This window comes from Miniopterus natalensis, chromosome X (assembly GCF_054644295.1).
Source record: "Miniopterus natalensis isolate mMinNat1 chromosome X, mMinNat1.hap1, whole genome shotgun sequence".
NCBI classification, from domain to species: domain Eukaryota; kingdom Metazoa; phylum Chordata; class Mammalia; order Chiroptera; family Miniopteridae; genus Miniopterus; species Miniopterus natalensis.
Window position 1 is genome coordinate 28,882,504 of NC_142103.1, and position 26,880 is coordinate 28,909,383.

Genomic DNA, 26,880 nt, shown 5'->3' on the forward strand with positions numbered 1-26,880 from the left:
AGGTCAGACACTATGGGCCTCTGGCTTAATGCCCCCTGGTAATTCTAGAAGGAGGTAATCTTAGGCTTTTGGACCCAAGCTGCTGCCCTCTCTCCCATGCAGCAGATAAATCTAGCTTCCCAGCAGTTGTACCTGTTGGCCCACTGCTTGATTATAACACAGCACCCCAAGCATCTCATACCTTCCTGACCTCAGTAGCAACCGCAGCTTTCTTTAAGGCCCTGAACCAGACTTAAACACTGAAAGGGGCTGGAAGATGTACTCTGTGTCTTACCCTGACAAAGACTATTTGTTAAAACAGCCTTTTTGTTACTTCTTGTCTGCATGGGGTAGGTAAAGCTTGGATTTGCTCTATTTTGGTACCTGAAGTATTATTTAGAGGAGGCCAGGAAAATTCATCCAAGGCCCAGGTCTCAAGGGAACAAGATTTGGAGTGAGTAAAGAGAAGAGAGTGACTTTTCCTGTTACATTCCTCTGTGGCCGCAGGCTTCTGTTGCTTTGGTCCTGAAGATAGCTCAACCCAAACATGAATGGAGAGACATCCTAGGGGAGCAGCCAAGATGTATCTATCTGTTCAACCAGAGGCTTAGGTTAACAAGGAGCAAGGCAGAACATTAACACTTCAAGAGGTATTAGAATTTAATGTGTGAGTGAGGCCAGGGGAGTACTGATATACAGTAGATATGTGGGATATGTATGTATATAAACTTAGGCAAATGAAGTCAATTTCAGGGCTCTAGGTTATAAAGCTCTTTTTGAAAGAAAGCTGCCTAAGTGGGCTCTGACTCTGTTCAAAGTTCCCAAGCTCACTGCCCCCGGCCCTGCTATCTACCCTGAACAGTTTCTGGATAAAGGGATCATGGTATACATTGCCTAGGAAGAGTTAGTTCACTTTGAGGTTTGGGTTCAACTTCCAGAGTTAGAGAGAATAATTTTATGCAAAGGAAGGCCGTGCTGTTGCTCGGATGGAAAGCAGTCAGTGACTCCTAGGAATGGGCCACTATTCAGGGTGGCTTATTGCATCTGCCTTAGGATTAGCTGGGGACAATCAGCCACCTCATCAGGTTCAGTCTAAAAGAAGAAAGGGTGTTGGGCAGTCACACTCTTCCAGGCTAGCGGGTGGCTTCCTCTTCCTCACCCAAGGAGAGCAAGACCCCCTTGCTGAGTAAGCTGCTGTTCCTCCCCCAGGGTTGTGAGGGCAGACTCAGAAGAGCCAAGGGTGGCTTCAGCTGGACTTCCAAAGTAACTGAACTGGTCTCTCAAGATGCTGAGGCCTTCAGGAAAAAGGAGGATGGGGGGGGGGGGTAAGAGAACCTAAGCTCATACATATTTCTTTAATGTTTCCAAATATAAGATGGAAGTAAGACCCAGAATGAACTGTTCCCCCTTTGAGGAAGGTCTTCCAGCAACTGAAGCAGAAGAACTAAAGATGTTTGAGGAGGAAACAACATTTAGGTAACATCAGGATGGCTAGAGATATATGCCCTCGAGCTGAAGTAATATGATACATGTTGCCCAGATTTTTTTCCAGGGGCACTCTGCTGGAGATGGGGTATCTCGGGGATACCCTTTTACCTCCCTCAGTTGGGCCAGAAAGTAGGGCTAACTCCTGTGGATTCATAATGCTGGGACCTTAGGGTCATTAGGCTTCCCAATCTCCATAATTCCATGGAGAAGGAAAGGAACCAGCAAGCACTGCTTAGCTCTGAAAGGCAGCTTCTCTACTTCCCATCTAAGTGGCCTCCAAGTGCTATTTGCCTGGGCTGCAACAGAAGCGTACTTAAAGGACCAGTCTCAAACTTGAGAATTAAAGGGCACATTTCTAGAGTCAGAGGAATTATGCCTCTCCCTTCCCCGGCCCCCACACACCCACCTCACATACCACCAGATCTCTGCTCCTGCCCAGAGCCCAAATAACTCTGGCTGAGAAATGTGGGGCCGGTGGGTACTGGAAAGGTTGGATGAAGACTGAGGGAAGGTTTTGACAGAACCACGAGGGAACTGCAGACTACAGTATGGGGATATGGCTCCATCAAGAGGCCAGCAGTGTGTTGGCAGTCACATCAGAGCTTCGCACACTGGGGAAGGCATGGCGAAGCTTCTCCATAATGTCCTCCAAGCATAGGCTGACATCTTGGCTCTTTGACCCCACATCATCTGTGTTGGGAAAGAGAAATTTGGAAAGGGAACTAGATATTCCTTGATGAGGCCAAGAACCTGAGGTAGGACACCACCAGCTGAGGGGCAAATCCATAGCATTTGTGTCTTACTGGCGCAATGTGTAGTAGATGGCAGGTGCTCAATATACATGTGTAGAATAGACAAATGAATGAATCAGTCAATAAACCAATCATCCCTGATGTTAAGCTCAAAGCCATGAGGAGAAACCAGACACAGCCCTAGCAGAACTGTAGGCAGGAGGTCTGGAGCAGACAAAGCATGGAGGAAGGGGCTGGGAGGGGCTGGGAGAACTCACCTGCAGCCTCAGTGTCTGGAGTAGTCTGTCCCTTCTCCTGGGGGTGACTGCCTTCTGACTGCTGTGGAGAGGAAGCTAAGGACGAGCCTGCAGAGCCATTGCCATCTGATTCTGTGGGTGGCTAGTAAGAGGTAACACATGACTTAAGTGGCTTTGCCTTTCTGATCTTACTTTGACAGATCCTGAGCTTAGAAGGGACCTTAGAGACTTCATGCCCATCCCTTTGGCCTTGGACTTCAAGAAACTTTGGTAGTGCCCCAAACAGTGCTCCCCCTTGAGGAAACTTCTTAAAATATTCAATTACCAATTACCTTCCTCCTTCAACAACATTTGTCAAAGTCTCCCAGTTCTTATAAGAATGACATTGTACCTAAAGGTCTCTTGCTGTTATGTCAGCTATAATTAAGTTGTTCAGAACCCAATTCTCTCTAGAAATGTAGAGTTTCACACCTGATCTCAGTTCATAACATATATGTTAGAGACGACCAGGCATCTAGAAGCCACCCCTGGGAGGGTCTGGGAAAGAGGCAGGGAGTGGTATAACTTGGTACATATAATGACAATAGGTAACATTTATCAAGTGTTTACTATATTCCTGGCATTGTGCTAAATTATTTAAATGCATTATCTCATTTTATGTTCACCACAATTCCATGAAGTTTGTATATTATTATCCCTGTTTGACAGATGAGGGTACTGGGAATTAGTGAAGCTAAGTAGCTTTCCTAACACCCCTCAGTCACTAATTGGCAGAGCCACATTCAAACACAAGGTGGTCTGACTCCAGAGCTATACTATATCATATACACTATCTCTCAAAGAAGAAAGGGACAAAAAGTAATAAAAGCTTCCTTCACAGAAAAAACTTTTCTTTTGCCAAGCATTTCCAAACTTGCTCCTTTCCGGCAAACATAAGAGCAAAATCAGTTTTGGATGATTCTTTGAACTTTGTTCTTTCAATGCCGGGTTCAAATGAGTTATAGGGAAGTGAGCTCTCAGAAGTTCTCCCTCTGCCCCAGGTACCACAGTGGTTTGAAAGTGACACACAAGGATGGAGTGAAAGCTAGATGGAAGAGAATTGGCCAAGCAATGCGACATACCAGGCCCTTTGAAAGAAGGGGGAAGGGCCCCCTTCCCCAATTGACAGCCCAGTTCTCTTCTGAAGGTCATCTAATAGCCATGGCCAAGAAGCTCCTTCTTTACTCCATGTTGTCACTTATCTACTCCCTGATCCCCATTTCTACCCCCTGTAGGGGCTGCTCTGGCCTTTCCCCTGGCTTCAGCCTCACCTGCAGGAGCAGGTCCCTTAAGCGCTGCAGCTGGGACTCTAGCTGCTTGTTGTGGTCTTCAAGGATCTGCATGCGTGTCTCCAGGCGGCTCTTGTGCTGCCGAAGGATCCGGGCCTCAGCCAGAAGCTCCTCATTTTGGTGGTCCTGTGCCACCTCAGTAGAGCCCTCAGCCAGGGTGGGTGCCTCAGCAGCCTCCTCATGCTGCCACTTCAGGCGCCTCAGTTCTCCCTGGAGAATCCTGCCAAGGACAAAGAAGCCAAGACCTATGGCCCTAATGAGGTTCTGACTGTGCCAAATGACCCTCATATCTAGGTGTGAGCAATCCCTTGGCTGTTCCATCCTCACCCCTATCCCAGCCTTGTTCTTGCTTGAATGGCCATATACACTTCCTCTCTAGCACATATGTCATTTACTCTGCCATCCTTGGGCCTCAGAGCAGAGAGAGCTGACATTTCACATAACAAATGTCTCAGGGTTTTAATGTGCTGCTTTGGGGATTAATTCTGCCCTTAAAATCAGGCAGAAACACAGTCTGCAAAAAAATATGAGGCATTAGGGCCACTGATTCACCTAATCCATTTTTAAATATTTAGAAAACATAACATAAACAAAATATCACCCATCTTGTCTCTCTGTCATCTACCCTCCTCTTTGGCCTACTTTGAACACCCATGTTGAGTCATCAAGAGAACAGATTCCAAAGAGATGGTCTACTTTGGGGATGTTACTTTTTTTTCCAAGAGAATTACTCTCTCCCCATTGTTTCCCAGGGCCTGCCCACTGCTGCTCTAATGCAGTGCTTCTCAAACTATCCATAGTGAAGACTTATCAGGGTGATCACTTTGTAAGTTACATAAATTTCTAATCACGATGCTGTATATCTGAAACTAATATAATATTTTGCCAACTTTAATTGGAAAAATTTTAAAAGAACTATCCATAGTGAAATACCAGGGGGATTTTTCAATCCATTGTGGACTAATATGTGGTCTGAATGTACATGGCTAGTACAAAGCTCACACCACACATGACTTGCTGCACAAGTTCAACAAGAGCCAAACTGGTCTATACCCTATTCAATGAAGACAAGTACACTAATTATGTGCTGGGATGTCACGGCAATGTCAAATTACTCTAAGTTTCTAAAAATTTACTCTTTATTTCTTTATTTATCTTATTTTGAACTAGTAACAAACACCTGGCAGACTGGTCCTGTTCTAAGGACTTGCTAATACAAGTATAGTCTGTGGGCCCATGGCATGGGCACATCCTGGGAGCTGGTTAGAAATATAAGAACTCAGGCCCCAACCCAGACCTGTGAATCAAAATCTGCATCTTACTGAGCTTCCCAAGTGATTTGTATGTTCACTACTGTTTGCAAAGCACTGTTCTGAGAGGTACTATGGATTCTATTGCATGCCCCCAAAGTGGCTTGGACCCTCCTCAGGCCCTGGTTGCCATCAGTACTTTATGGAATCAATGCCATTCCTGTCATCTTCTTCACCTTTGCTTTTCGAGTCCTCAAATATGCTATGCAGTGCCACCTTCTTCTTCTTATATTACTTTAACTAAGTACTAAGTATCTCTTCCTATTCCAACCCTGAAAATTCCTTGAGGGCAGAGACATGTATACTATTCTGTATTCTCTGGGTTTGCATTCTTTCTGCTTGCATTTAGTGGGTACTTAAAAATATTTGGGTTGAGTTAAAGGGATTCAAATAATTGCTAGAATAGCTATCATTTTTTGAATACTTACTCTAAGCATGGCACTGGTTAACACATTATATGCCTGATCATTTGATCTTCCCAAGTGCCTCTAAGAGAGAGCTACTATTACCAGCATCCCCATTTTACAGATGAGGAAATGGAAGATCACAGAATATAACTTGTTTGAGGCCATATAGCTAGGATGTGGAAGTGCCAGGACTTGCAAGATGTCTGACTCTAGAACCCACATGGATCTGTGCCATCGCCACACCCACCGGTTCTCATCCTCTAAGTGGGCCAGAATCTTCTCTAGCTGCCCTTTGCTTTCTGTAGCCATGCTGCACGGAGCCTGCTGTCCAAAGCCTGGCTCCCGGTCTGTAATGGGGCTGGAGTGCCGCAGCAGGTACTGGTCCTCGTCTCTGCATGGGTGTGGGGAGAGAAAAAGAAATGGCCAGGCATTGAACCAAGAAACAGCTCAGGGCATGAGTTACCAGTTCCCAGCTCAGGCCTCAGGAGATGCATGCTGGAAGATTCACTTCTAAGTCATACAGAGAGGGAAAGGCTATGTATTTAGGCTTAAGAAGAATGAAAGTATTCAAAGGTGGCAGAGGTCATGGTTGAGTGTATACTAGGAGAGAGTGTTTTCAGTATGCTGGGACTTCTGGGTTCTACTTAAAGTCCCCTGGGAAATGATTCCCAGTTTGTGCTATTCTTCTACCCCACCTTCCCTTCACTTCCCCATCCCCAGGGGCATCACTGTCTGCCTGAGTCCTGGTCAGGGCCAGATTGATCCATGTAGCTAGCAGCTCCCAGGCCTTCTGAGCAGGCCAGATACCTCCCTAGAGATGAAGGGTCCGTTCTTGGGGCTTTAACACCAAGGAGTCTCTCTGGCCACACTTCGGTCACATCCCTGGTGTCTCCCAGGGTTGCTGTGGCACTATCTGGGGCTTTGGCATCCTGAACATAATTTAATGGCTCATTTCTGCAAAGTTAGGTGAGAGCATATTCTTCTTCCCTCAAAGCTGGGCACAGAAGAATGGGATCTTGCAACAGAAAAGGATCTGGGCAGATGGCAGGGAAGTAGTGCATCATTCATTCCCCCCACTCAGTTGATAGAGAGCAGACTGTTTCTCTTACTAAACTCTGTGCCCAGAAAGCAGCCTTCCTTAGGATATCAATGACCTAACTCCCATACCACCTCCCTTGAGGATATACCCTTCCCAAATAAATGGTGGCAGAGGGTCTTAAAGAGAGATAGTTATTTCTGGAAAAGAAGCAGCTGTGAAAACTCACATGCTGTCATCTGGGGACAGGCTGTCATTAAAGAAGGAGCAATTTTGATTTTCCATCTCAGCAAGCCTGGGGAAAAAGAGCAGGAACAGAATGGAAAACAGGATGTGGGGCCTGCTTTCATCTCAAGGACTCTAATCCCACAATAGAATGATCAGCTTTGGGGGCTGTCCCAACCACACCTAAGTGTTGGGCCTTGTTGGCTGCCACATACCCCACTGTGAACGTTCCCCTGGCCCTAACTCCTTTCTCTTTGCCCCAGTTGAAAACCCCTTCCCCATGAGACTCCGTACAATCCCTGTCCCCCAAACCTGGTGGTACCTGCTGGCGAAATGCTCAATGCGGGAGTGTGTGTCAGCATGTGGCAACCTCGGGGAAGAAGCCGGCCTAGAAGAAAGCAGCAGACTCAGAGGACCAAAGACTGGGCAGCTGGGCAGCCTGTTTCTTCACCAACACCTTCCTTGCCCCCCTGCCCCAACCAAATTAGTGAGATAGGCAAGAGTTTATGGGAACAGGATACAGAGACTGGATTTACAGGGTCTAGTTCTCAGGCCAGATTCCTAGACAGGCTCAAGTTGAACTGCCCTGTCACTAGTTGGGTTTGCTCTGGAACACTCCCCTAGCCCACATGGCACTCAGCCCCTTCATATACCCAAACTCAGTGAGGCTGCCCACAGCTCCTGCCCAGCCACTGGTACTCACGTTTCACTGTAGTCAGACTCCAGCACTGATTGCACAGGCAGATAACCTCGCTGAGGGTGTTTGCTGAAGTAATGCTTTGATCGGAATTTGTTCTTTAAGGTTGTGGCAAAGTCCCTCATGTTCTCACTGGATGTGGTCTGAGGGGAAACAGGGTAGAGGGACTCACCTTAAAGGTTTTCGGATATGATGCGGTAGGTGTGGCTGCTCCCCTAGAGCAGGGAATGTGACTGGTCCTCCACTTTTGTTCATGCCTACCACATCCCACTCCTAGTAAAAGGTCTAGAAGGACACATGCCAAACTGTGAACACTGGTTGTCTCTGAGAATTTGGACCGGAGTGGTGGGGACCAGGCTGAAGAGAGAGGAGGACTTTCATTTTATACTTTAAACACCTCTATATAATTAGAATCTTTTATAATGAGCATATATTTGTTAACTTTAAAAATATGATTTATATAAATTCTAGGGACATAGATGAGCAGGAGATAGAAGATTACCAGTCTGTCATCTTGAGCTAGTTTGTTGTGTATGACTTTTATGTTTACTTTAAAGTAATAAAACAAAAATAAAGAGCAAGGTCCCTGCTCCCACTGGGTTGCATATGTTTCCGTGCCAACAGAATTTGGAGATTACAGCTTGGAGAGATGGGTTGTAGGGAAACAGGTTGAAAAATGAGGAAATACGGTGGGAGATAGCAGTGGGGGGAACTGGGCTTTGGGGGTATCTGTGGGACAGAACAGGATAAAGGAGTTAAGAGAGCAGAGTCAGCTCAGGCAGCTAAGTCTGGAGCTGTGGATCCTGAGGACAGCAGAGGAGAAACTGTGTGGCTGGGGTTCAAGGATGCTGACCAATCTGGGCTCAGGTAGCTATGAAGGGCACGGTTTTCAATGAAAACCAAGTGAGTTGGGGACCCAGGTAAAGAACATACCCCTTCCCCCCTCAAGAGACTGAGCAATTAATTTGAGGACAAACTTTTGTATTGACTAGAGGGATGGAAGCAATGACAAAGTAGCAGGTGAAGATCAGGTGACAGGAGCAATATAGAAAACTAGGCAGGAAAAACTAAAGTGAGCAACAGAAGGCTTGTTGCCCAGAATTGTATTACTCTTTATTGTTTCCTGAAAATTCTCTCTGAAGGAAAACAGTGAGTGCCTTTTAAATGCCTGAAAGTGTCCTAGGCTCCCGTACCCAGCTGCGGCCCTGATGAAGGAGAAGCTCTGCTGAAAGAACAGAGGCCTGAATCCCCCAAACTGGTGAATCATCAGGACTGTTGGGAGTATGCCCCAGAGGAGAGCAGAATAGTTAGCTAGTGCTTGGCCAAGTAGATCAAGGGCCCAGAATCTGAGAGCTGTCTCCCCCTCCTGCTTGGCCCTGAGGTTCCATACCGGGGTGTAATACTCCATGATGGGGTAGTGCAGCTTGTTGCCTTTGCTGGCCCTGCCTGTCAAGAAGCAGGTCTGGCAGATGTCCACGTTAAATTGTTTCAGACTCCGGTACCTTGGGGGAGAGGAGAGGTTGTAGGACAGAGGATCCAATGGACTACAGTGATCTCTCTATTCCACTAACATCCAAATATACACACACATCATGGGGCATGGGGCATGAAGCCATAATGTGATCTACCTCTTATACATAGCAGTGGCTGAGTCCGTACTAAATGATTAGCTTTATTCTAGAGAACATAAGTCTCCATGAAATCACAGGCTTAGACTCCTAGGAAGTGTGGGAAATAGCATTGTCTCACCATCTTATTTGAAAGGAAGGGGGTGCAGGTATAAATCACTCACGATAGCAAATAGTTTTCTAAACAAGGATCTCCCCAAAGGGTCCAGCCTCACAAGTACCACCACCTACGTTAGAGAACTTATTCTTCCAATATGAAGGCCACTTATTCTACCAGCCCTGGGTAAGTTGACTAAAAGTTATTTCCAAAAGTTTTTTTTAATAATAACTCTGTTATTACCCAATATAGACTAGCCCTTCAGATTCAGTTCCAAAGCCTGGCTGAGCTGCCCAGACCTAGTAGGATACAGAATGGTGAAATGCTTAGACTTAAAGAAGTCAGAAGATCTAACATCTGGTCTGGGATCTACACTAACCAGCTGTGTGAACTTTGGCAAGTCACATTCCACCTCTTTGCTGATTTGCTTATAAAAAAACACACAGGATGGTTGTGAAGAGAGTGTTTGTTAGTGTTTTAAAAAGTTAAAAAATTGAGCATTGTATGACGAAAGCCAATTTCCAGATAGTGGCTACCTTTGTGGGAGGAGAGTGGGAATGTAATCAGGGGAACTTCAAATGTATTGTAATAATGTTTTATTTCTTAAGCTTGGTGGTGGGTATGAACTGTGGGATGCTGGAGCTGGATCACAACAGCTCACAAGAGCCAAATGTTAATATTTCAGGGATTTTCCAAGCTGGTTGTTAAATACAGCCATTATTTAAACAATAAATTATATAAACTCACAATTAAGTAAATAATATTAAACACTGAAGTAATAAATACTCAGAATTCATGAGGTTGTTTATGTCTATTGGATCTGCATGGTGGAAATACTATAAATACTGTGCAACTGCACATCTCTCCCCAACCTCCTGTGGGTAGCCAGACATCAGCCACAGTGGGAGTATTTACATCATGGAAATTAGCAAATGCTACAAATTAGGTTTCTTTCTGGCTTTCTGGAGAGTTGGTTGTGAACCATTTGCCAGCATACCATTTAGTACATAGATGTTCTTATGTCAGGATGCTGGGGCTTATGAGTTCTACCTAATGTTCCCTGGGAAACCACAAGCAAATTACTTCACTTTCTGTGCTGTTCCCTCACCCACACCCTTTGGCTTCTCTATACATTTTTGTGGGTCTGGAATATTTCATAATATAACTAAAACAAAAGAAAATATTTCCAATTTTTGAAAAGTTAAACATTCTGCAATAGAAAGAATTACAACAAAGTATAACAATGTACAATAGATTAGCTCTTATTATGTAATTATGCAATACATTTTTTGTAATATGCGATTTATTTGCAACTTGGCCTATTTACAATTATTATCATTCCACCAGGTATTGTTTCCCCTACCTGAAGCCCTTGATGGGGCACTGCCTACAGATAGAACACTTGGTCTGATGCTTCACTTGCTCAGCAATGGTAACCCGATGCAGAACAGCCAGCCACACCATGGATTGGGGCTCCAAGTTGACCCATTCCAAGAACTGTGAAGCTTCAATAACTGGCTTCCCAGTGCTCTAGAGAAACAAAAAGCCCAATGGCAATGACTGAGGCCCAAAGTGTCTTGTCCCTAGAATGATAGCCCTCAGAGGAGCAGGAGAACTAGCAAGGCCTGGGTTGGCCTATTCTCCAGAGGTGTCTACCTCTGTCCTGTTCTAGTAGAACTGGCACCCTTTGTGGCAGGACTCTGGCCTTAAAAACCCAGTTGTTCCATCCCAACAAACTCCCTTATATCTGAGTAGTTCATATCAAAAGACTAGCTCTTAGTCTTCCCTCCCTTCTTCCCACCCTTTTTCCCATCATCCCTCCCTTCCACCCTCCCCAGTTCCATACTCACAAAACGGAAGCAACTACGGACACTGGGCTCCACATTGCTGCCCCCAAAGGCTGCCACTTCCCCCAGCTGACGGGGCACCTGAATGGCCTCATGGAGCAGGACACCAAGGTGGCGTTGGTCACACTGGCTGCCTGAGTTGGCTACTTGGCTGAAGAGGTCTGCTGGCCCCACCATAAGTCATAACCAACCCCGATGCAGGAATGGCCAGAAAATGGAACAAGGAGAGAGCAGAAAAAGAAGACAGGGAAAGAGCACATAGACTTAGCTAATGACTTTTGAAACTGGAACACCTAGAGGTCCATCCCTGACCTTCTAGAAGCCCAAGAGTTCTAAAAAGAGCATTATCTGGGTTCAAAGAGAAAAACTGAGACAGATTCAAAAGAAAGGACATTAGAAAGAGATGATAGAGAGATGAAGACAGAGAGCAAGGTATGTGTGAAAGCAGTGCCAGACACAGATATAACATTGGGCAGATTCTCAAGAAGCAAGATGAGGGGGTATGGGGCTCAGGGGTGCCTGAACATGAGCCACAGCTAGTCTACCCTGTCCCATCCTAGCTTATGTAGTCTGATACTATAGTATCCTTTCAATTATCCACATAAATGGAAAGAAACACTGGCATGGGTAATCCAAAAAGAGGGGATAGCCCGGCCGGGCGTGGCTCAGCGGTTGAGCGTCGACCTAGGATCCAGGCTATCGGGGCTCGATTCCCGGTCAGGGCACATGCCCAGTTGTGGGTTTGATCAATGACTCTCTCATCATTGATGTTTCTATCTCTCTCTCTCCCTCTCCTTTCCTCTCTCTCAAATCAATAAAGATATATTTAAAAAAAAAAAAAAGAGGGGATAATTAAAAGCATTTGATCATCTAAGAATGATTTCTAAGTGATTGTGGAATGGACTGTGATACTTATATTTGAATATGAGCTATATCTGCCCTTGTGGGAACTCTTTCACCCCACCCTAACCTTAGAAAACCTCCTCTAGAGTTTCTTGTCTGTCTGCTTCATATGTCACCTAAGGGTTAGAAAACACAAAAACATGGAAGACAGAGGTCCTGGGTTTTAGTAATGGATCCATTACTGACTAGCTTGTAGAACCTTAGGTAAGTCATGAACCTCTTGCTGCAGTTTCCCTACTTGTAAATTGAAGAGAAATAATCATTGCCCACCCTATCTCAAAGGAATGTTGGGAGAAATAAATAATATTATAGCTATAAACATGCTCTGAAATGTTTCCTTCCTTGTAAAGTTTTCCTAGGCAGCTGTCATTTCTCTTCTGTGATCTGATATAGTACATATCCTTTGCCATTCTGATAGTCTAACACTGTAAAAACTGCTTTCTGTGTACTGTCTCTTCCTCTGTACTGTAAACCACTTGAGGCAGGGACTATGTCAAAATGAACCTAGTACTCACCACATTTAGCACAGTGGTTAACACATGTTAAGCACCTGACAATTAAGGATACTACTGTAGAATGGTACAAAGTACTGTACAAAAGATGAAGGATGGAGGGGAAAGCAAAGAGAGGTGATACACCAAAGATGTTAAAAACTACAGAATTATATACTGTACACTGCCCAGTAATGGGGAATTATTGCACCCTGCCCATGTAATCACATGGGAAATCTCCCGTAGAATGTGTGGTATGACTTGAGCTCCATGCTAGAGAGGGCTAAACCCGATAGGCCGTGGGGAAGTAGAACTAAAAAGTCTGGGCTCTGGGTACCCCAGGATGCTAACTCAGATCCTGGTAAAGTAATTACATCAGATTAGAAGAAACCAAACTTATTGGAGTAACACTGGGAATAAAAACAGGCCTTAAAGCCCAGTCAGCATGGTTCAGTGGCTGAGCATCAACCCATGGACCTGGAGGCCTTATACCCTTCCCTCCTCCCACCACACCTCTCCCTCCACTCTACTCCACTTTCAGACCTGGAGGTCAAGGTTAGATTCCAGGTCAGGGCACACGCCTAGGTTGCAGGCTCCATCCCCAGTCAGGGGGTGTGCGGGAGGCAGCCGATTAATGACTCCTATCATTGATGTTTCTATTTCTCTCTCCCTCTCCCTTCCTCTCTCTGAAATAAATAAAAGCATATTAAAAACAAACAAACACAAAAACAGGCCTTAAACCCATCTTGGCCTTTGGCTATTGTGGGTTCTTCACAATAGCCTAGACCAGGAAGTATCACAAGGTAGCCTGAGTAGCCTTCTGCTGAGTCAGAAGACCTACCTTCTGCTTATCTTATACCCTTCCCTCCTCCCACCACACCTCTCCCTCCACCTTACTCCACTTTCAGTCTTTGGAGTTGTACTCACACTCCAGTTTTTCCTTCACTTCCGTGCCACACAGGCATGCAATGCCGGTCTTAAAAGACAATGCCCGCATCTTTCCACTGCGACCACTAGGTTTAAAAGAAGAGACTGAGAACATGAATATATGTACAGAGAACATGAATATATGTACAGGGTTAACATCTTGGCAGTCATTTCCTTCACAGAGTTGACCTTAGCAGTGCTCTGTGCCAACCATGCTCCAAGCTGAGTTGGGTCCAAGTCCACCATGGGATCAACCTCTTCCCACCAGGCTCACTACAGATACCCCATTGAATTTCATCCTGGAGGCTGTTAGGGCTCCAAGCCCTTACCTATCAAAAACATTAAGGAGCCAGTTGAGGCTCATGTCCACACAGAGTGGCACGTTGACAAGGATGCCTCTTTCCTCCTCCAGCCGTTCATATAAGGCAGTCAGGCAGTGAATGACCTCCACCACGTCCATCACCTGCTCACTGGCCTGAAGATCATGCTCATTAAAGATCTCCAAAGCTGTGGTTAAAGTTACCAGGTCCACTAAGAAAGAAAAGAGAGAAGGAGAAAATATAGTCAAAAGAGGAATCCTAGGGGCTAGACAAGGAGGTAAGGCCACCAGCCTCACCAAATTTGACTCAATCTCCAGAGAAACCATTTGTAAGTATGATACAAACTTGCCCTTTACCAAGACACTCATCCCAAGGAAGGGGAAAGCAGCAGCAAAAGGCCCCCTAAATTTAACCTAAAATGTTTCTATACCCATATGTTCTTTGACATCTTCAAGAAGATGGTGAGATGGGAGTGAACTCACCTCCTTTGTTGGACAAATCCTATTTTAAATTTCTCTGTCTTTACACATACTTCAACTGCAAATACGTTTGTTCAGAGACCTTGTTCTGAGAAGGTAGTCACCAGTTATGAAGGCTCAGGTGTGCCTGAGTAAGTGTGACATACTTCAGGAGGAGTTTATAATTACCCCCAATGTTGGAAGCAGCCTAGTGAGACAAGCCAGAAAGACTAACAGTGTCTCTGAGAAAGGCCAGAAAGCACATTATATCTACAGCCATGTTGTCCCCTAACCACTGGCATATGTTTCAACAGATCTGTTATATCCAATAACCCCTAGACAGCAAAAGAACATAAGCCACTAGTGGCTCCAAATCATTAGCTAGGATACTTCCTTCCATAAAACAGTTGCTTGATTATCCATGTTGGACAGGGAAGAAGGGACAAGGAAGAGGATAGCTGTGCATTAATTTGGAAACAAGTCTGGGGTTTCGGGAGAATAGAAGGGCCCTGGAAAGAGCAGGTGCCCACAGCCAGCATATCCCAGTCTTTGTAAAGTTCCCACCAAGCCAATCAACAATCCTGCCCAAGGTGGGATGAATGTGGGAAACAGTCAACAGATGAGGAAAAGAAAGAGTGGGAGGAAGGCCATAAGGGAAGTGTGATGGGAGACTTACAGCGCAGTGCCTTCTGGACTCTGCGTAGCTTCATGGCAGTGCGGTAGGCTGAGAACTTAATGTTGTTCAGATCAGCTGAAAATAATGTAAAGAGACCCACTCAGATCAGGGAAATGCAAATTAAAACCACAAAAAGCACCATTATACACCCACCAGACTGGCAAAAGATAAAAGTCTGACCATAGCAAGTGTTAACAAAGATGTGGATGAATAACTGCCTGTGGAAGTATAAACTGGTACAATCACCTTGGACACAATGTGGTATTGCCCAGTAAAATTGAATGTTCAGGTATGCTACAACCCAGCCAGTTATATATCCAGATCAGTGATTTTCAAATGTTTTTTGACCAGGACACATAGTGAGAAATTCATTTTACATCATAGTCCAATATACATACACTCATGTGAGCATGTATAAATAACTGAATCAAACATTTCAGGAAACAATACCTTACTATATATTATAAAGTAAAAACATAAAATTTATATAAAATATGACTCTTGCTAAAGATCTGTTGCACTTTCTTTCATATTTCCTAGTCTATTTCAATTTTTAAAATGCTTATTATAACACTGAAACAATGTTAGACCTGTAGTCTGAAAAACACATACTGTGTACCAGAAGACATTCACAAGAGCTCTTCAGCAGCACTGTTCTATTAACTCCAAACTAGAAACAACCCAAAATGTCTATCAACAGTAGACTAGATGAAGAAACTGTGGTATATACGATGGAACACTCTATAGCAGTTAAAATAGATGAAATAAATTCACACACATCAACATGAATAAAATCTGCAACCTAATGGTGAGTCTGGTAGCAAAAGATAAGGCACCTAAGAGTCACATTCATTACATCTGGACAGTGTCTTTCAAAGCAGATCTAGTTCACATCTATAAACTTAATTCCCTAATGTGATAATAAAATGGTCCAGGGGGAATGTAGAACCTCCAGGTGATGGAGGTGCAGGTGGGAAATGAAAGCAGGCTGCTGGAGAAAGGACAAAACACTAATTTCTATCCCCATCTGCTTGTTGAATGGGATTCCCTTCTGTTCTTACAGAACAAAGGCAGCTCAATATCCAGCCATACAGGACACTCCAAATTCTTACCTAGGGTTTGGTATAACTCTGTCATCTTGGGATGGTCCCAGCATGTGGTCTGAGCTTGGTGGCTACAAACAAAAGCATCAATAGCACCAGGGTCCACCTCCCCCACCCCCCTCACACATGCACACACTATTCAGTGATAGGTTAGATGCAAGGAGCTGCAGGACTCAGGGGTGAACCCTGAAGATCCCAAAGCACAAGGGTTCACCTTTACCCAGGTAGAATCTTGAGCTCTTGAGGTGAGGAGGAGGGAAAGCTGGACTGGATGAAGGAATTCCAACAGATAAGGAGTAACAGGGACAGGTAGAAAAGAAGACAGGCAAGGGAGGGGGTGGGCAGGTGACTGATCCGCTTCTGATTCAGACTCACTTGATGTAGTATGGAACTTTATTGGGTGAAATTGCTCTTTCCCAGGGAACCTGGACAGAGGCTGGTAAGGAAGAAGAGAAAGAGAAAGAAGCTGGCCACTAATGCTCTTCAGGTCCGTGGAGAATCCTCTGCTCTGACCTCCCAAGTACAGGTCAAGCCCCGAAGGGGATGCCTGACTCTCATTGCCAGATCTTAACAGCCCCTAAGTGTGGGGCAAAAACTAATGAATACACTTCTCTCCCTGATCTTAGGGCAACGAAAGAAGAAAAGGCTGTTATTGATATCTTCACATGCCAAAGATGTGGCAAGGGCATGATCTTGGCCATCCTGACAGTCTTCTCCCTGACCAGGCTGGCATTTCTAACCATTAAGTTATAGGCAGCTGGAGTGCTGCTGTGGATATGAAATGGAGCCTACATTTCTCTTGGGGCTCAAAGCCTTTCCCTAAGAAGGTCAAGCTACTCGTCCTGTGGAACAATGGGGAATGGTACTTCCCATTCCTCTATGACGAGGAACTCTTTAAAGAATGCCCCTCTCTGCTCCATATCTTTAACTTCTGGATGTTCCAGGAGAGGTTCAGTTACCTGGTCAACCTCCTCATTGCCATTTCCCTGAGTACAAGAGCCCTCTGCAAGTATAACTGCATACCAGTGATTATAATAGCAATAGTTCTGTCATTAACATTTATTGAGTTCCTACTATGTGACAGATACTCTTCTAAATGCTTTGTGTACATATCTAATTTTCAGATCTGTATGTTGCCACCATCTCCACTGCTACCACCCTGATCTGAGTCACCATAATCCCTCACCTGGATTATTGCAATATGCGTCCTAACAGATCTTGTTCCCACTCTCAACCCCCAACACTCTGACTCTGTTGAATCATAAGTCAGATCATGTCATCCTTTTGCTCAAATCCCTCCAAGGTTCTGCATTCCATTTAAAATAAAATCCCAGTTCTTACCCTAACCTACAAGGCCCCCTGTGCTCAGGCCTCTTGCCACCAGTCTGACCTCCCACTCTCTCCCTTCCTTGCTCACTTCTATACCAGCCTCCTTGCTGGTCCTTAGGCATACCCCTGCCTTAAGGTCCTAGAAGTTGCTGTTCACTTTTCCCAGTATGCTCTTCCCTCAGATATATACATGGCTCATTCTCTCACTTCCTTGAGGTTTCCCCTCCATTGCCATACTCTCAGTGAGGTCTTTCCTTACCACTCTATTCAGAATTGCAAAGCCTCTCCCCACTTAAGTTCATCACTTTCTATTCGCGCCTTAGTTGCTTTACTTTTTTTCATAGCACTTGTCACCAATTTACTTCATATACGTTTTGCTTATTTGTTTATGGTCTGGCTTCCCTCACTAGAATTTAAGCTCTACAGGTCTAAAGATTTTCCTGTTTTGTTCACCGATGTAGTCCCAGTGCCTAGAAGAGTACCTGGACCACAGTAGGCCCTCAATAAATAGTGTTGAAAAAATTAAGTCATTTAATTCTCACAACCCTGTGAGCTAGGTAATATTTTTAATTCTTTTTATATATGGGAAAAACTGAGGTTCAAAACTGGACTGTAGCCAGGTGAGGGGGCCTGCATACCTTAAACTATTTTTTTCAAGCTTGCACAGCTATGAAGTCAAGGAGCTGTGAGTCAGATCCAGGTCTCTCTGGTTTGAGAGTGTGTCCTTTTAACCATTATGCTACACTGCTTTATCCTTACTGTATCTGGAATGCCAAGGTATACTGGGCTTCCACTAGGCCCCCAAGGGACAACAGTAGACTCTCCTGGAAGGTGGCTGAAGCTCTGCTAAGTAAAGTTCAGTTTGTCTCACGTACAGGAGAGGAAGTGCTGTGACCCAGGCCCAAAGTCCCTGTGGGCATCCTGGAGCTGCTTAAGCCTCTCGCCAACCGACATCTATGGAAAGAACAGGTAGGAAGTCAGTGGACTCATTCCAGATATTTAGTGTGGGATTTCCAGGTGCCTCTGAGATCATCGTGAACTCCCTCATAGGCTGATTCGTCTCCGGTTCCAGCTCCTCCCACCATCACCCCTCCCACAGCACTCCCAAGGGCCAGAGACGTGCATCCCTAATTCCAGGCCATAGTCACTCTTCATCTGTTCCTGTATACCCTAACTATCCATATTTAGACAGATCTTCATTTCAAGCACTCCCTGTAGCTTAGAGGTTGATAAGCTTGTTCCGTGGCCCCAAGTGCTCTACTATTCTTCTATTATGTAAGTTCCACTTAAATGTGCCTTCACTTCCTTTGGGCCTAGAGAAGTTCCGCCCCCAAGCCTAGTTATAGTAAGGCTTTTCCCCATGTCTCACTCCAGACTTCTCTACCTGCAGCTGTTTCCACCGGATGTTGATCTGCTCCAGGGCTCTGGAATTCTCCATTGACAAGTGCACATCGGAAATGGCAAGTTGATGAGCCAGATCATTCACCAACTTCACTCCATCTTTCATGGGGGAGAATTCTTCCTTGAAGAGCTGTAGAATTAGGGCCCAAGTCCCACATGGACAGAGAGTGGGAAATAGAAACCATTAGTCATTCCCCTCAACTCCTCCCTCTTTAAGATTTTGATTCAACAGCACAACCTAAGTGCTTGCCTATTAGGGTAACAGGACTAAGATGTGGGTGGCCACTTCCTTATACTCTTCCTTTTTTACTCGCAGAAAACACCAGAGAAAGAGAAGACAGTAAAAGGACAGAGGTGACTCTAGCTAAACCAGCCCCCAAATCCAGCACAAACTGGTAGGCTCAGTTGTAGTCCTGATCAACAATGAATTCTCAGGAGCAAGAAGGTTGTCAGGGTCTGGGAGGAGCAGCTATACCTTAAGAGCCTGGATGTGGTCAGGGAGTGAATCAATAAAGAGATCCCCAATAGGCTCCCAAGTGGCTCGGACTCCCTCAGCCTGAGTTAGAGTAGTGCTTAATTCCTCCATTGCCCCTTGGATCTCCAACAGCTGCTCCAGAGTGCGCTCAATGTGGCGGTGCTGGTCCACACAGCGGGCTGTCAGCTTCTCCCATAGTTCACTGGCCACTGTTGCCTGCTTCCATACAAAGCGGCTTAGATTCTGTATCCGCTGTCTGGGAGAGGTATCTGCAAGGGCAGGCAGGAGGCCAGGTGAGGCCAACCAGGCAGGGAAGCCCAGGGAAAGACAAAGACAGCCCTTTGTAAGATGGGCATGTGTGCGCAGGCATGTGCGTGCATTTGTGCGTTTATTTATATAAATACATATTTTCCCATGGTTGAGCTTCTTTTGCACATTCAGGTTTTTAAAAAAGTAAACTTTTTATTTTGAGGTCATTATAAATTCACATGCAGTTGTAAGAAATAATACAGAGATCTCATATACCCTTTACCCAGTTTCCCCAGATGGTAACATCTTAAAAAACTATAGTACGTTATCACAACCAGGATATTGACATTGATGCAATACACCAATTTTGTTCAGTGTTCTCCAGTTTTACTCATATTTATTTGTGTGTGTGCATATATTTAGATCTATGCAGTTTTATAACATGCCACTACCACAGTCAAGAGATCATGTTGTTTTCTATTATATCATGAGGTTTTCCTCATATTCTTTAAAAATGAACAAGATAAATAGTGAGTAAAATATTTTAAGAGGCACTGTGAAGCAAATCATCCAGAGTCCTATTCACATGACCCTGGAATGTGGTTTTGCATTTGTGTCTGCTGCCCACTTCCATTCAAAGAAGGGGTGCATTTCATGAAAGCTCAACCCCAGGGAAGTTAGTATAACTTGCCTAGCTTTTACACCTAGGTTCCTAAACTATAGATTTCCTCTTCCTCCCTCAGACCTCCCTTCAGAAGTAGATTCAGAGCCCTAAAACTCCAGGCTAACTGGAACTGTCCTGCTCCCTCTTGAGCTTGTGTTATCTGAAGCCCATTGGGCAGTAAATTGAGCACTAGTCTCCTACTGAGGGGCTCAAAGTAAATGAGAGGGTAAATGGTATTGACAAATGACAAAGGGTCCTTCTAGGCTATTCAGTCAATTTCAGAGAGTTGAAGACTCTTCTGGAAAAGAGGGTTTGCTAGGCAACCACTCAGACCTAATCACCATGGATCCTAGCTGCCTTATATGAACCTACACCTAGAGTGGCCCACTCTATTAAGGGAAGGGGACAGAAGTCATTAGGATCAGTTTCAAAAAGACATAATCAATTTTTTTTCTTCAAATGTCATCACCTAACTTTTTAGATTTTAAAGAGGTTTTGTGTGTGTGTGTGTGTGTGTTTACTTGCTGGTTGATTAGAGTATTGCCACATGTCTCTCTATGTTGGAATAAAGCAGGATATTTTAAAAGGACATACTACTACTACTACTACTACTTTGATTCACTGAATCAGCTCAATGCATCTGAGCCTTTTGGTTTTTCTTTTCCATGCCCCATTAGAAGGCCACATGTGATGCTCCAGAGCCACATACAATTTGGGCCCCATGCTGGTGTATCCTGTTCCAGACTCTGTTCTCTTTGCTTTTTCTTGCAGTATGAATCTTTCTCCTCCCCAACTTTGGACTCCTAAGAGGAAAGTATTGTCCTAGATAACAGCTGAGAAAATGAGTTTGGGGAAGGCAGGAAGGTGTTTAATGGTTCATAGTTCAAAAAGAAGAGGGAAGAGAGGAAGACCACCCACCTTTGCTCTCCAAACGAGGCTCCTCTAATTCCTCAAATGGGTGCTGGGACAAGAAGGCCTGAGCTGACTCCAGCACAGAGTAGATATAGGGGCCCCGAGACTTGACATCTTCCATAAAGGCCTGTGAAGTTTAGCAACATGGTCAGCAGAGAAGGGAAGTCAATCGCTTTACATTCCGTTCTGCAATTGACAACCTTTCTTCTCCTCAGCGTAACTTGATACTTTGGCATTACCATGTACCTTTGGGCTACCCAGACAAAAAGAGGTGCAGTCCTATCTACAGGCAGAAGAAATAATAACTCTGACACTGGAACGTCTAACATCTACATAGTATGAAATGGGTATCTCTATGCCACAAGGTAAAGAGAATCATGGGGATCTGGGGCTGGAAATCTTGGTTCTCTGGAAGACTCAGAGAGTCCCCTGGAAGGGGCTTAGAGAAATTAAAACCAGAATGGGGTAGATTATATTAAGATTTTAATTAATTTTTGTTGAATTATACATAGGAAAAAGTACAAAAATCAAAGGTTTACAGCTCAGTGAATTTCCAGTAAGTGATTCTACCTCTGTAACCAGTACTGAGATCAAGAAACAGAACTCCACTAGCATCCTAGAAGATCCCCTCATGGCTCATTCTGGTCACTCTCTTAGTGGTGACTTGCGTAAATAGTGGTCACTTGCAAAACCACTATTTTGTCTTGTAATACCGCTGATTAGTTTTTCCATTTTTGAACTTTATATAACTGGAATCATACCGTGTATCCTCTTTTTGTATCTTTTTTTTTTTCCAATCAACATATAGGTACTGTCTTTAAAATTCAACCATGCTGTGGAACACAATTATAGTTTGTTTGTTCTCTCACTGTATTGTATTCCATTCTGTATGCATTTTTAATTGACATATAATTGACATATTGTGTAAGTTTAAGGTATAAAACATATTTATTTGATACATTTATATTGCAATATGTTGCCATTGTAGCATTAGTTAACATCTCTGTCATGTCACATAATTGTTATTTCTTTCAGTGCATTCTGTATTTAGTTTTAGAAATCTCTTGTTATTTTCTGATTATAAAGGCAATATATGTCACAGGAATCTTAGAAATTTCAGAAAAGTATAAAAATTAAAAAGAATTCTAATCTCATCACCTAGAGTTGTTAACCATTGTGAATATTTTTATATAGTCCCTTCTTATGTTTTTATGTATGCATGTACAACATTTATATGGATTTTAGACAATTGAGATCCAACTGTATATGGTTCTGTATCCTGTGTTTTTTCACTTAGTGTTATATTATGCTCATTTTCCATGGTTCCATTAAAAATTAGGGCAGGATTTTAAGGGAGGCCAATATTTGATGGGAGAAATAGAGAGGAAAGATTTGACTTTCTCTGTGGAGTGCTATCCACAGATTTTTAGGACTGCTTGCAGCTTCCTGTTATTTTAAGTGTCTATCCAGAGACTAGGTGCCCTTCTGTCAGGTATTGCAGAAAAGATCCCTTCCCAACTGAGAGGCACACACCATGGTCTCCATAATTCTAACCTACCGCATGTGTCTCCTTCTCCTGTTGCACCAGGGCCACATCCCCTTGTAAGGGCAGCTGAGCTGACAATTCCTCATCCTTTTGGCTGAGCCAGTCAATTATCTCTTGGAGAGGGAGCTGAAGCTTTCCACTGTGGTCTGAGAAGGCCTCTAGGCGAGCGCTGCACACAATGGGTAAGACCAGTGATTTTCAGTTTTGTTTTTAAGTGGCAAAACGTTTTTTCCCAAATAAACACTTATGTAGAACATTAATATATAAAACACATTCAAGGGGAGTTACTCTGGTTGAAGTAGGAGGAGATCCAGAGCCCTCCGTCTTACCCACCCACAGAGGCACCTTCACAAGGAGCTCAGTGCTAAAACCAATGGGTAGGGCCATGCGTGGGGAGGAAACCCAAACTGAAGTGGTTTAACATGTCACTTTGTGGACATCAGTTAAATTAGTTGCATGTCCAGCATCAGGCTGGGAAGGGTAGAAAACTGAGCAAGGGCATTAGAGGTGACAGCCGTCTTCTTGACCTCTTGCCTTAGAGGAACTCAAGTCATGCCAAACTGCTCATCCACAAAGGCTTCTCAAAGCCTGCCCTTCAAGCAGGGGAGGATGCAGTAAGTGGGAAGGGCAAGTCAGGGGGTTGAGCATGGGCACTCACATGTGTAAGGTTGCATACAAATATAAGAGGCCCAAGGGTCCCAAAGAATGATAGCAACATAGGTTAGAGGTTTAGCATATGGCATATTAAAAATGTATACTGTAACATCTGTAATATTCTGAACAGTAAAAAAAAATTTTAAACCTTCAAAAAATGTATACTGTATAATCATCTCCGTCAACCTTCCCCCACAAATAAACCATGAACTGAGGTCCAAGTAGTAGGAAACTGGAGACCAGTCTAGGCTGCATGTAGACATCGAGCTCATTTCCCTTAGCTGACAATAATAATGATTCATTGCTTCCTTACCACCTGGACCAAGCCCTTTACCTAAATTTTTATTTCCACTAATTCTCAGAGCACCTTTATTAGGTAGGCAGTACTATTCCAGAGAGGTTAAGTAATTTACCCAAGGTCACACAGTTAAGTCACTGATAAAGCTGTGATTTGAACTTAGGTTTATTTGACTCCAGAGCCTGCATTTTTTCAACTTCTCCACACCGCGTCTTCCCCACCAGAACTTAACTGAAACTGTGGGTTTGGGCTTTGATGATAGGGAGTAGAGAAGAAAAGTGTGCAGTAGGGGATACACATAGGGGTATGGGAAAAAGGAACAACTGATATAGAGACTACCTTCCAGCTCTTACTGATTTGCCCTTCATTTGGGGAGGACTAGGTGGGTTAATAACCAATGGATAGGAACAGAGGGATGAAAGAATGAGAGAGAGAGAGCAGATGAAATCTGTCAATAGAGAATAGTAATGAGAAGAGGAGAAGGAGGGAATAATCATATCCTTCATTTATATATCAGTGTTTTTAAGTTTAGTAAGCATTTTCAGATCTTATTTGAATCCTCATGACAACACTGTGGGGTAGTTAAGACAGGTATTATTCCTCCACCCATTTTTTCCGTTAAAAATAATCCAAACAAATGGAAGCTAAATTCAGATAACGCAAACCACTTCTCCAAGGTGACACAGTTACTTAAACCTGAGGCTCAAATACAAGTCTCCTGATTTCTGACCCAGGGTTTTTCCCCAGTGCCAGAGAAGGAAAGGAAGGAGAAGGGGACAGCGAGGCTGATGAGAGGGTGAGGCACAAGCTTACAGGAGAATGACAAGCTGTAGCAGCAAAATGAGCCCAACATTGTCCGAGCCAGGTTCCTAGGGCCCTGTTTGTAGGGGGCAGGTCTTACCGGAGGTTGTGAGACTTCTTCTTGATTTCATTCCAACACAGATTCATAGCTGATGGTTCCAGGGATCCAGCTGTATCAACAGACCCGTTGAACAGCTTTGGGCTTAGGCAGAAAACCCCAGCACCATCCTGAGGAGGTGCAGGGGAGGTGGCAGCAACTCTAACCTGGACAGAAACACAGACATCCTGTGATCCCTGGAGTGTGCCTCACCCTGGCCTGCAGGAAGGCAAGGGTGGGACAGGTGTGAACAAAGGAAGATTAAGGTTTGTCCCAGAGTGTGTTCAGGGGTGAGATAAAGGAAGACTCGGTGGTTCTATTCATTGCAAGGTCCATTCTTGTTATAGGTCGGTCACATATGACTGCTGACTACTATCAGTATTACTCTTATTATTGTAAATTCTGCCAGGACTACTGTCCAGATGTAATCCTGGAAGTCTTAGCACTAGGTAAGAGCTGCTCAGAGTTTTCCCAAACACTGGCACCCACAGCATTCAAGGTGAGCTCTAGGCTCCTATTTCAGGGTCCCATCATTTACCCAACCTCTGGAGAAGAAAGCTCAGGGGCTGCCCATCTCCCTCTTCCCCACCTACATGTCCCACCAGTCGGGAAACCTGGAAATCATTCCATAGAGCACTGTTTACCTTCCATGGAGTGAGAAAGGGATGAAGCAGCATTTTAGATTCTGATCTCCAAACAACTCTGACCAGAGTGGGCAGCTAAGAGGACCGACCAGCCATGGAGCCTGCCAAAATCTTGCCTTTGGCACCCAAGCTCAGAACCCATCACTTGCTCGCCCTTTGGGGTAATGTGGGGCTTGGGGGAATGGGGTTGTGCCAGATAGCCCTAAGAAGCTAACTACCTCCAGGATAATGCCAAGACTGCCCAACCAAGGGGGCAGTTGGGGGTGGGTGAGGGGGAGTGTGGAGGAGGAACTCTCAGCTGAGCTTCTCCACCTTAGCCTCAGGAAACCCACTGCCTGCCTGTCCACCTTCTTGCCTTCTGTGGAAAGAACAGTTCTGCTGGTGGCTGAGACTTTCTAGTATCCCCCCACCCCCTCACCCAAGACCTCCTCCCCACACAAGACTCTCCAGGCAATTTAGAAAACCAATCATCCCATTAAAACCACAGCTTGCAGCCACATACTATAAAGGAAGTGAGGGAGCAGCCAGGTTCTGGGGCAAAACTTTCAACTCAGTTACCCTGCATCCCCAAGAGCTGACACTACCTGTGCTGCCTGGAGATTCCGTTGCAGGATTGGGCAGCTCCATGATTATCCCTCAGCACGAATCCAGACTCAGTGCCTGGTGAGCCACAGGCAGAGTCCTGACAGGCTCTGAGCAGGTTTCCGCAGGGAGGGCAAGCAGAGCTCCGTCAGGCCAGGAGGCGGGAGCTGTCACCCTGTTTGTTTACTGACCCCCCAGGAATCTGGAGGGGGCGGCTATGTCAGGGCTCAGCCGGTGAATCAGAGCTTTGTCCCCGGGGAATTCCGGCTCGCTCCCAACTGGGCCCGCCACACCGGGGCCAGGAGGGCCCCTCCCAGGCTGGCAAGGATGGCAGGAGTGGGACTGGGAATTCCGTGGTGCTGAGGAGGGGCACGAAGAGAGTAGTGTCTGCTGATTTACTTTCCCCTCCTATGGAAGATGCAAAGGACTCACTCTGCTTCCAGGCCCACCACTCCCCTAAGGTGGAGGAAAGGATCAGACCACTTTGGTGACAAACCTCTCTGATAAGCAATTTCCCAAAGGCTTGGCAGGAGAATGGGCTTAGAAATAAGCCTTGTCCTTGATGAAGCTAAGTGTCCTTAGAGGCAGTGAGGAATGTGTGTGGCACACCTGGGGACAGAGCCATGGGATAGCAAGATCGGGTTGTTGGGCAGCAGAAGATTCACCCGAGCCCACTGTGAAAACATGGGGGTGCTATGCCCTGCCTTTGGGAGTGAGAGAGGGGTGGAGGGAAAGTCATACCCCTTCTCCCCAGATCTCTCACTGCACTCTAAGGATGGGGAAAATGGATGGTCTATGGACAGCCTTGGACCTCTGCAGGGGAAGGAAAGGGGAAAGTGGAACTGAGCAGCTCTGAGCAGCAGAAATGAACAGGGATACAGTTGCAGAGAGGCTCCTGTGCCCTGACTGTGCTGCCCTGGGTCACTGGCCTGAGGGGCAAGGTCCCTTCTGGAAGTGGATACCCTCCTTCTCCAGCAGACTTGCTTGGGGAAAGGTTAACATTCCCAAGCTGGGCCCCCACCCTTCAGCACTAAGGGAAACATTTCGTTTTTACCAAAAAGGGTTCTGTTCCCATCCTCATTTATCTCCCACAGTCTTCTGGGCTTTCCACAGTTCCACATTGTTTCCATGCTGAGGCCCACCTACAGGAATAGTTGGAGCAGCTGTTTGACCCTTTCTGGGAGTCTGGGATGGAGCCATCAGGGGTGGATGGGGGGTGGCAATGGATGGCAGCCTGAGAACAGGGAGTGGCTCTAGCTCCAAGTCACAGCTTTGCTTATGCTGGGGTGATTAGGCTAAAGATAGTCTTGCAGATTTTCC

At 45.1% G+C, this 26,880-nt stretch overlaps 1 protein-coding gene across 1 annotated transcript in view; it reads right to left on the reverse strand.

Moving 5' to 3' along the window:
• Positions 1-1,134: 1,134 nt before the first annotated feature.
• Positions 1,135-26,880, reverse strand: part of DRP2 (dystrophin related protein 2) — a 39,315-nt gene continuing 13,569 nt past the window's right edge. The window contains exons 3-23 of the mRNA XM_016195700.2: positions 24,338-24,501; positions 22,497-22,653; positions 20,945-21,065; positions 19,114-19,382; positions 18,622-18,768; positions 18,113-18,191; positions 16,284-16,344; positions 15,918-15,979; positions 14,806-14,880; positions 13,681-13,882; positions 13,352-13,437; positions 11,034-11,191; positions 10,547-10,713; positions 8,849-8,960; positions 7,465-7,601; positions 7,084-7,149; positions 6,766-6,831; positions 5,748-5,891; positions 3,766-4,003; positions 2,477-2,597; positions 1,135-2,157 (exon numbers count right to left, since the gene is read on the reverse strand). Of these exons, the coding sequence (XP_016051186.1) occupies positions 2,033-2,157; positions 2,477-2,597; positions 3,766-4,003; positions 5,748-5,891; positions 6,766-6,831; positions 7,084-7,149; positions 7,465-7,601; positions 8,849-8,960; positions 10,547-10,713; positions 11,034-11,191; positions 13,352-13,437; positions 13,681-13,882; positions 14,806-14,880; positions 15,918-15,979; positions 16,284-16,344; positions 18,113-18,191; positions 18,622-18,768; positions 19,114-19,382; positions 20,945-21,065; positions 22,497-22,653; positions 24,338-24,501 (2,757 nt within the window). The 3' untranslated portion in view covers positions 1,135-2,032. The remainder of the gene's footprint in view (positions 2,158-2,476; positions 2,598-3,765; positions 4,004-5,747; positions 5,892-6,765; positions 6,832-7,083; positions 7,150-7,464; positions 7,602-8,848; positions 8,961-10,546; positions 10,714-11,033; positions 11,192-13,351; positions 13,438-13,680; positions 13,883-14,805; positions 14,881-15,917; positions 15,980-16,283; positions 16,345-18,112; positions 18,192-18,621; positions 18,769-19,113; positions 19,383-20,944; positions 21,066-22,496; positions 22,654-24,337; positions 24,502-26,880) is intronic.